Source organism: Marmota marmota, unplaced genomic scaffold, assembly GCF_001458135.2.
Source record: "Marmota marmota marmota unplaced genomic scaffold, marMar, whole genome shotgun sequence".
Lineage (NCBI taxonomy): Eukaryota > Metazoa > Chordata > Mammalia > Rodentia > Sciuridae > Marmota > Marmota marmota.
In genome coordinates this window covers 1,050,518-1,060,004 of record NW_026000169.1, presented here as the reverse complement: position 1 = coordinate 1,060,004, position 9,487 = coordinate 1,050,518, and the positions used below count along the sequence as shown (strand labels likewise).

General features: G+C 39.9%; 2 protein-coding genes across 5 annotated transcripts in view; one reads left to right on the top strand and one right to left on the bottom strand.

Moving 5' to 3' along the window:
* Borcs5 (BLOC-1 related complex subunit 5) overlaps positions 1 to 333 on the bottom strand; it is a 121,134-nt gene extending 120,801 nt beyond the window's left edge. The window contains exon 1 of one of the 2 annotated variants that reach the window (XM_048787204.1): positions 168 to 333. In XM_048787204.1, coding sequence (XP_048643161.1) covers position 168 — 1 coding nt within the window. In that variant the 5' untranslated portion in view covers positions 169 to 333. The remainder of the gene's footprint in view (positions 1 to 167) is intronic. The other variant, XM_048787205.1, reaches the window with a different exon arrangement.
* A 30-nt stretch (positions 334 to 363) lies between these two features.
* The window catches only part of Mansc1 (MANSC domain containing 1), a 33,390-nt gene continuing 24,266 nt past the window's right edge, over positions 364 to 9,487 (top strand). The window contains exon 1 of one of the 3 annotated variants that reach the window (XM_048787202.1): positions 364 to 388. The gene's annotated coding sequence lies outside the window, so the exon portion shown is untranslated. Of the gene's footprint in view, positions 389 to 706; positions 729 to 5,411; positions 5,718 to 9,487 lie in introns of those variants that run through there. The other 2 variants (XM_048787203.1, XM_015498173.2) reach the window with 2 other exon arrangements.

Here is a 9,487-nt window from a genome sequence, read left to right as displayed (position 1 = left end):
GGGGCGGCCGGGATAAGGGGCCCTATTTGGGGGACAGACGTGCGAAGAGGCGCGGCGCGGATACCCGCTGCTCGCCCTCTTTCCTTCCGAGAGCCCTAAATGAAGAGGCGGGGGACACCAGGCACTTGCCGCGTCTGCGACCGGCGGGCGGCGCCGCTTTCACTCACTGGCTCGAACCCCGCAGCTCGCTCCTTCCGGGACGCGGATTGGCGGCTCCAGCGACTCGAGGCCTTCAGTTCCGGGTTGTGAGGCGCTCCCACCGCACCCCACCCCACTGCCAAAGGGAGGGAAGAGGAAATCAGCTCCCTGGCCTAGAATGGTGCCTCCTTAAAGGGCCCGGCCACCTCTAAGAGCCTGACCGCCTCAAAGCTAGAACTGGCCTAAAAGGGTAAGCCCTTTCTTACTGTAAAGATGCGTCACCTTTAAGCACCACCCACACATTGAGCATTCTCACACCCATATACTAGAACGACTTTACAAAATAGGTATTTTGAAGTCTGTTTTACAAATGGAGAAAGAATGGTGCTACTTAAACCTAGGATGCAAATCCTCAACCGTCCGGATGGAAAGATCCTTTGTAAGCTTTGAAAACTGGGAGTTTGGAAGTGGAAAATCACACACACAAAAAAAAATATTAAGAGAGCGTGAAGGAAATAACTGGAAATGAGATGAAAATAACGAATTGAAAATGCTGATCACCTAATTAATGTGAGTGTGCATCTTCAAAGGTAAGTAAATGATCCTACATCATAGGCACTCTCTGGGCGTCTTGACAATTACCAGGTTACTGTGCAACTAGCAACAGGTGAGCAATGAATTCAAGTAATGCAAAATGGCAGATTTGGCGGTTGGAGGATGTAAACTAGCAATGCAATGCCATCAAGGAGTTGGGTGCCCTAGGATTCTCAGGACTTTGCAACTTATTTTATACTGTTTCCTTCAAGAAATTACAAGCCAATACCTTGAGATTTTATATGTATAAATACTATTTCAGGAATGTCGAATTGACTAAACGATGTTTAAGTCTACTCCACTATACCACAGGTGTGTCCCCTATTTTACCTCATTTAGTTTTAATGAAACTTGATTTTGTAATGTTAAGGACTGTCTGATTTCAAACTTGGTGCTCTTTCCTCTAATTTGTTTGCAATGAGAAAATTGCAAACAAATGTTAAGTTCAGTGTTCTAAGAGAATATGAAGATAGAACTAAAAACTGCCTGAGATCAGAATAGGCTCCTAAAAGGTGGTGAACCTATATTCTTGAGGTTCACATAAGCCTCAAGGAATAAGGGATTAGGAAGGACTCACTAAGCAGGTAAACCATTTCCTCCTGGAGAGCCCTTTGCTAGCCTTCCAGATCTGCCCTCCTTAAGAGTGAGAGAGGAGATAAAAGGGGAGTGGAATAAAGACTCATTCTAGTTCTTGTCCCCTCTCTTCCACATCAAAGTGTGTTTGTTTTGTGTCCCATACTCAACCCATAGTGGCATTATGATGTTGTTTATGCTTCCCTTTGAGTGACTATTTTATTTTAAAAGAGAGGTTCTGTCCCATCTCCTGATGAATGGAGAAATAAAATTGGTACATGCATATAGTGCAATATTATTTGGCCAAAAAAGGGGAGTAAGTGCTAATAAATTCTTCTACATTGATAAGCCTTTTTTCAATCAGCATCATGTTTTCAGGTTTTATCACAGAAGCCCATATATTGGACTGGGGATGTAGCTCAGTGGCAGGGTGCTTGCCTAGCATGTTCTAGATCCTGGGTTCCATCCCCAGCGCTGGAATGGGGGGGGGGGGAGCCATATTGCCACATATTGTAATTCTATTTACATGACAGGTCCAGAAGAGGCACTACAGGTATAGAAATAGATCTGTGGTGGCCTAAAGCTGAAAAGGAAGCTGAGGGGGATAAAGGGAGTGATTACTAATGGGATATGGGGGCTTCTTTCTGAAGATGTGGGAAATGTTCTAAAATTTATTGTGATGGTGGTTATACAGCTATTTTTAAAACCGATATGTACACTTTAAACGGGTGGATTGTGTGTTATGTAAATTTATCTCCGTAAAGTTCTATTCAGAAAAAGGATATCTGAAAATGTAATGCCCTTATTGACTAACTCAATATTTACAGGAGGCTGCAATGTGCTGGGGGCTTGTTAGAGTCTAAGATAAGAGATCCAATAAACCCCAGGCCCTGTCCTTAGGAAACTTACATCCTGGTGGCAAGAAAATGAAATGAGTGTTTTTATAAGGATTCTAATGGTGGAACTTTATAGAAGTAGGAAACATTTGGGATTGATGCCTTTTAGCACCCCTAAAATCACTTCCACATGAGTAGCAAGTTGTGTTTGTTATTGTATGTGCGATAATGAACAACTGAACAGTCTTTTCAAGTTAATAAAGTACTTTCATATATATATTAGCCTCATGTGACCTGCCTATAAAGTAGAAACTACTTCCTTAATTTTACAGAGAAGTGATCTAGGTCACACAACTAATTAGTGAAAAAACCAGGACTCAAATTTTCTAAGACTTTTTCAAATTAACTTTTTCAAATTAATAAGTCCCATCCATCGGGTCTCCCAAGCCAGAAATCTGTTTACCTTTACCACTACCCCAACCAGTCACTAAGTCCTGGAAAGCCTGTCTCTTCTATATCTGTACCTTTTGAGGGGCTCATCAATTCTTCCATTTTCTGGAAGACACAAGGACTCTGACCTCACCTCCTTCAGTACATTCTCCATGGTCAGGCAGAGAGAAATTTCCAGAATATTAATTATTTTTTTCTGATTGATATTCTCTGTTCCTCTCTGTACATAGGCAGTGTTCATGCCAGGTGGACTGACTTTCTAAATAGTCGTGCTTTTTCCATCTGGACTAGTTAGCCTTTTCCTCCCAGTCTAGCTAAGTGAATTTCATCCTAAGGAATGTTAAACCTAAAAAGATTTAACCTAGGTATCCCTTCCTGAAAGGCCTACCTCTGAACTTCCATGGTTAGCAGCTTCCATCATAACATTTATTCTTTCCATAACCACTGGTTTTCTTGTCTGTCTCTACTGAACTACAAACATCTTGAAGGTAGAGCTCATGTCTTATTGTTCTTCAATTTTCCTTGCAGGCACTTAATCATGTTTTCTTTCTTTTTATTTTTTATGTGTTGGAGTTATAGAAGGACAGTATGGCTTTTAAAATTTATTTATTTATTCTAATTTGTTATACATGACAGCAGAATGCATTTCAATTCATAGTACACATATGGAATACAAATTTTTATTTCTCTGGTTGTATACAAAGTAGAGTCACACCATTCCTGGTTCAAAAATGTGTCATTTTGGAGGTATGTCTGGGGGTGGGAGTGAGGGGAACAGTGATTTAGTAACAAACTTCTACAATCTATGCACATTTTCCATTGTTTGGCAACAAATATATTTTAGTTAAATATTTACTGAGGGGCTGCAGTAGGGGCTCTAGAGGTAGAGCACTTGCCTGTCATGTGTGAGGCCCTAGGTTCAATCCTCAGCACCACATATAAATAAATAAATACATGTACCTAGGGTAATGATGTCCATCTCATTCCACCATCTATACCCCCATGCTCCCTTCCTCCCCAACAGCATACCCTTGTTTTATTTTATTTTTATATGGTGCTGAGGATTGAACCCAGTGCCTCAAACGTGCCGGGCAAGCACTCTGCCACTGAGCTAGAACCCCAGCTCTTAATCATGTTTTCTGAATAAAATACTTTTTAAAAATGCCTTTACATAGATGGGACTTCTAGCTCTCAAGAGAAGAGGATTAATAATCTTCAAGCAATGAGGCAACAATGGATATGGTTTCTAGTTTATACACCTGTTTCATATCAATAAAAAATTTTCCTTAATCATTATTTTTGTCCTTTGTTCACTGTTGTCACTTCAACAATAACAGTTCATTGTATCAAAACACTAATCTGAATTTTTTTAATTTTTGGTACTGGGAATTGAAACAAAGGGTGCTCTACCACTGAGCTATCTCTCTACCCCTTTTTATTTTTCATTTTGAGACAGGGTGTTGCTAAGTGGCGTAGGGCCTCAAAAAACTGTTGAGGCTGGCCTTGAACTTGGGATCCTCCTATCTCAATCTCACCAGTCCCTGAGATTACAGGAGTGCTCCACCATGCCTGGATAATCTGACATTTCTAATGATGGAAAGGTCTACTAGGATGGACTTACACAACAGCCCCAACAACAGAAATAAATGCACAAATGCATCAATCAATCCCTTACTGTATAAGGACAGTAACTTCACTGGAAAATCACTCTGGAGTTTACTTTTCTTTGGTAACTCTTTGAAACCAAAATGTGGCAACATTATTGTAAGTGGAGAGTAGGTCATCCTCTGAATACAGCTAGTCCAGTCAGTTTCACAGTCTATTGTTGACAAGTTTTCTCTGACAATATATACCTCCTATAGCTATTGGTTAAAACTACGGTGTAGCTGTTGGCTGTATAAGCCTACATTGCATAATGTTTCAGGTTCCATAGCTCTTTCACACCAAAGTAAATATATTGTCAAAGGTTAAACCATTTGGCAGAGTATGTCAGTGGTTCAAAAATATGTCATTTGGGAGCTATATCTGGGGGTGGGAGTGAGGGGAGCAGTGATTTAGTAACAAACTTATGTGCAATCTATGCACATTTTCCATTTTTGGCAACAAGTTAAATATTTACTGAGATATTGCAGTAGTGGCTCAGTGGTAGAGCACTTGCCTGGCATGTGTGAGGCCCTGGGTTGAATCCTCAGCACTACATATAAATAAATAAATAATATAAAAGATCCATTGACAACTAAGAAATATTTTTTAAAAAATTTACTGAGCACCTATTACATACCAGGTACTAAGCTAAGTGTTAGGGATACAATTTTAACTGTAATATGTTGTTTTCAACATCATTATTAGTCACACCTAAAAACAGTAAATCCTGCCGAAAGTCGCATGCTTTCCTCCAGGTTTGCCGGACATATAATATTTAACTCAAGAATTGTCGAATCTAATTGAAGACTCTCCATTATGCAGTTATGGAAATAGGATCCTCATAACTATATTCCAAATAAGATGCACTGTACATTTCCAAACATCAAGAAATTGCTCTCAGTGGTTGTCTCTGGGACGAGGGACTAGGAGATTGGGACAGTGGAGCTGCGAGAGGGGAGCATTTACGTTTGAGTTTTTTTCCTTGTGCTTTGGTGCGCGCTTGGCCTCACAGATGCGAGAAGGCACAGCTGCAGACCCTCGGGCAGCCTGCAGTCTGGCGCCCACGCCTCCCCCGCAGCGCGCACAGCCCGGGGCAGGCAAGGTGCAGCGAGCTAGGTGAGGATGCCTGAGAACGCGGGCTCATTCCGGGGCTCTGCACTGGGTGCCTGCAGTCTCCGCGGCTAATGGGTACACGGTTCTTGCCGATGCCACTTGGTTGAACGTTGCTGGGAAGCAGCTCCGGGTTGCAGGGCAGGAACGTGCCCTTCCCCCGCGGCAAACTTTCGGTCGTGCAACGGAAGCAGGAACTTGCTAACCACAAAACCCGGCCGGCGGTTGCTGGAGCTGCCGAGCATCCCCCCCCAACCCCGCAGTCCTCGCCTAGACCCCCGGCGCGGATTAGCTGGTACTTTATGCGGGCGCATCGGATCTGTCTTTGCTTTCAAAGGGGAACTGGGACCCCCGGGGTCCTCTCGCCACCAGGTAAAGGCGTTTTCGTCCTCCTCTCTCCTCTCTCGACTGGCCCCTAGAAGCTCCTTTCCTAGGGCCGAGTTCCTCCACTCACATCGAGCATCCGAAGATTTTTGTGTCACTGCAGTATCCCAAAGGGGATTGCCAGGCAGGGTCAGAAGCACCTGCCTTAAATGGCACCAGCTCAGCATTGTTATCAGAGGGAGAGGCGGAAGAATAGTTCAGTGAGCAACATACCTTTCTTCAAAGGAAGGGAAATTTCCCCATGTTTCCTTGTATGGTTTATTTCCATTTTCCTACTCTCCTAATCGCACAATTGTAATAATTGTGCATGTGCTTCTGCAGTTCTAAGCATCCTGATAAATTAGAGTATGCTGTGAGTAAAATGATTTCCAATATTTGAAATAGTCATGTACAAATAAATCTTAGTGATCCTAGTAAGCTGGAGTAAAGGCTCATGTACTTTCTCTCTCATTCCTGTAACGTTTCCCCCATGTGCCAGCCGAACAGCTTGATTTCAGACCTTTAAGGCTAAAATAATAATGGGTTAGAAAGTAATCAGTTGGAGTTGTAGCTCAGTGGTAGTGTTTGCCTAGCAAGCACAAGTCCCTGGGTTCTATTCCCAGCACCACAAAAATAAATGGATAATCAAATTTAAGACAAAAAGAGGGAGGAGAGCACAGCTTCATAATTTTTTAGCCTCTTTAATGAGATAAGCTCTTTAGAACTTCTTGCAGTGCAGGTGCTATAAAGATGCTGCATAAAGAGAACCCTCCTGACCCATCTCTCATAGTTCAGGTTTCTTAGCAGGGAAGAGACTATTTAGAATCCAGTTGAAAGTAAGGTATTTGCCTGTCTTTCTCTTGTTTCCTTTGGGATAGAAAACAGGCATGTAGACTGAAGCAGCATAATAAGTAACTAGTGCCAAGATTTTTAACCTGCAGAATCCGTGATACCCAAAGAGTCTGTGAATAGAATTCAGGACATATATGAACTAAGGTGAAAAAATGTGTTATTTCACTAACCTCTAAGTGAAAGGTAGCATTTCCTTCAAGAGGAATATAGGCAAAAGCCACAGTAATAATAACAGTAGCTGTGATTTGCCACCCGTAGGCATCACAGATATTTTCATGTATGTTACTTGTTGCATGTATCTCAAAATATTATTTTTTATATATTTTATTTTCTTGTTGTAGTTGAACACAATACCTATTTTTATTAAATTGTTTAATGTGGTGCTGAGGATCGAACCCAGGGCCTCACATGTGCTAGGTGAGCACTGTACCGCTGAGCTACAACCCAAGCGTCAAAATATAAATTATAGCAGTTATGGGGCTGGATTTGTGGCTCAGCAGTAAAGCATTCGCTTAGCAGCTTCCAGGCCCTGGGTTAGATCCTCAGCACCACATAAAAATAAATAAAAATAAAGGTATTGTGTCCAACTACAACTAAAAATAAAGATTTTTTAAAATTATGGCAGTTACTAGATGTACCAGTTATTATTTAATTGGTTAATAAAGAAGTACATAGCCGAGCCCTGTGGCTCATGTGAGGCTGAAACAGGAGGATCGAGAGTTCAAAGCCACCCTCAGCAAAAGTAAAGCATTAAGCAACTCAGTGAGACCCTGTGTCTAAATAAAGTACAAAATAGAGCTAGGGAGGTGGCTCAGTGGTTGAGTGCTCCTGAGTTCAATCCCCAGTAAAAAAAAAAAAAAAAAAAGTATCAGTAGTAGTGGAAGTACATATATGCCAGACATAGTGACACACACCTGTCATCCCAGCTACTTGGGAGCCTGAGTCAGGAGACTTGTAAGTTCAAAGTCAAGCTGGGCAATTTAGCAAGGCCCTGTGTCCAAAAAAAAAAAAAAAAGGCTGAGGCAGTGATGCGGTGGTGGAGCCTCCCTGAATTCGGTTCCTAGTACCACACACACAGCAGCACATATATATCACACAATGTCGGGTTTTTTATTCTAACTGCAAGTGGGAATAATAAGGGGATCTATCTCATTAGGATTCTTGTAAGGATTAAAGACATATGTGTAAAGTGCTTAGAATGGAGACTGGCATGTGAGAAACCATGTTACCATTTTATTATATACAGAAATTGAACATAACAGCAAAGGAGGTATTAGACTTGTGTTCTATTCCTATAGACTGATTTTGTTTTTTTAACCTTTCTAAAAATAAATTTATTTTTTAGTTGTAGGTGGACACAATATCTTTATTTCATTTTTATTGGGTGCTGAGGATTGAATCCAGTGCCTCACGTGTGCTAGATGAGCACTCTACAACTGAGCCACAACCCTAGCCCTATTTTTTAATCTTTTTGTATTTTTTTTTTTACTAAAGTTTGTACCTCACATGGGTTTACTCTACATGTTTTATAATTCTACCATGTTTTTCAATTAATTGATTTATTTCTCAAGTATTTTTCTAATAGGTTAGACATTTTTCTTTATTGCAAGAACATAAGCATGAAAAAATAGAGATATGAGCAAATGCAGGCTAATTTTTTCCTACATAAATGAGTCTGAAGTATGAAGGGTAATATTTACATTATTCATTAATTCTACATGGATCATGGAACCTTCTCAGATTTTGTTCCACCATCTTAACATTTCTTCTGGTTGAGGTAAGAAGTTCTATCGATTTTGATGGATGGCAATGAAATGTGCAATATTTCATTGCACATTCATACAAAATAGTTTCACTGCCTTAAAAATCTGCTCTGCTCCACTCATTCATTCCTCTTTTCTTTCTGGTAAGCACTGTCTCTTTAGCTTGGCTTTTCCAGAATGTCACATAGTTGGAATCACATCAGTTCAGACTGGCTGCTGCTTTCACAAGCAATATGATTTGATCATTTCCTTTTGATGCTGAATAATATTCCACTGTATACTTGTATCTCATTTTGTTGATCCATTTCCCTATTAATGAACAGTTTGATTGTGTCCAGTTTGGGGAAAATTATGAATAAAGCTACTATAAGCATTCTTGAGCAGGTTTTTGTATGGATACAGTTTTTAACACATTTGGGTAAATATATAATAGGACAATTGCTTAATTGTTTGGTAAAACTATATTTAGCTTTGTAAAAAATTACCTGAGTTTTTCCAAAATGATTATACCATTTTGCATTCTTATAAGCAATGAATAAAAGTTCTTATTGCTCCATATCATTGACAGTATTTGCTATTATCACTTTTTGGATTTTAGAGATTCTTATATGTGTGTAGTGGTATCTCATTTGAATTTGCAATTCCCTAATGACACGTGACGTTGAGCACCTTATGCTTATTTGTCATATATGTATCTTTGGTGAGGTCTATGCAAATCTCCTGCCCATTTTTTAGGGTTTTTCCCCCTTATTATTGAGTTTTAATTGTTCTTTGTAAATTCTGGATACCAGTCCTTTATCAGATGTTTTTCAAATAGTTTTTCCAAGCATATGTTTGTCTTTTCATTCCTTTAACAATGTCTGTTATATAGAAAAAAGGTTTTAATTTTTTAAATTTATTTTTTAGTTATAGATAGACACAATATCTTCTTTTTTTAAAATTTTTTTAAATTTTTTTTTATTGTTGGTTGTTCAAAACATTACATAGTTCTTGATATATCATATTTCACACTTTGCCTCAAGTGGGTTATGAACTCCCATTTTTAGCCCATATACAGATTGCAGAATCACATCAATTACACATCCATTGATTTTCATATTGCCATACTAGTGTCTGTCGTGTTCTGCTACCTTTCCTATCCTCTACTATCCCCCCTCCCCTCCC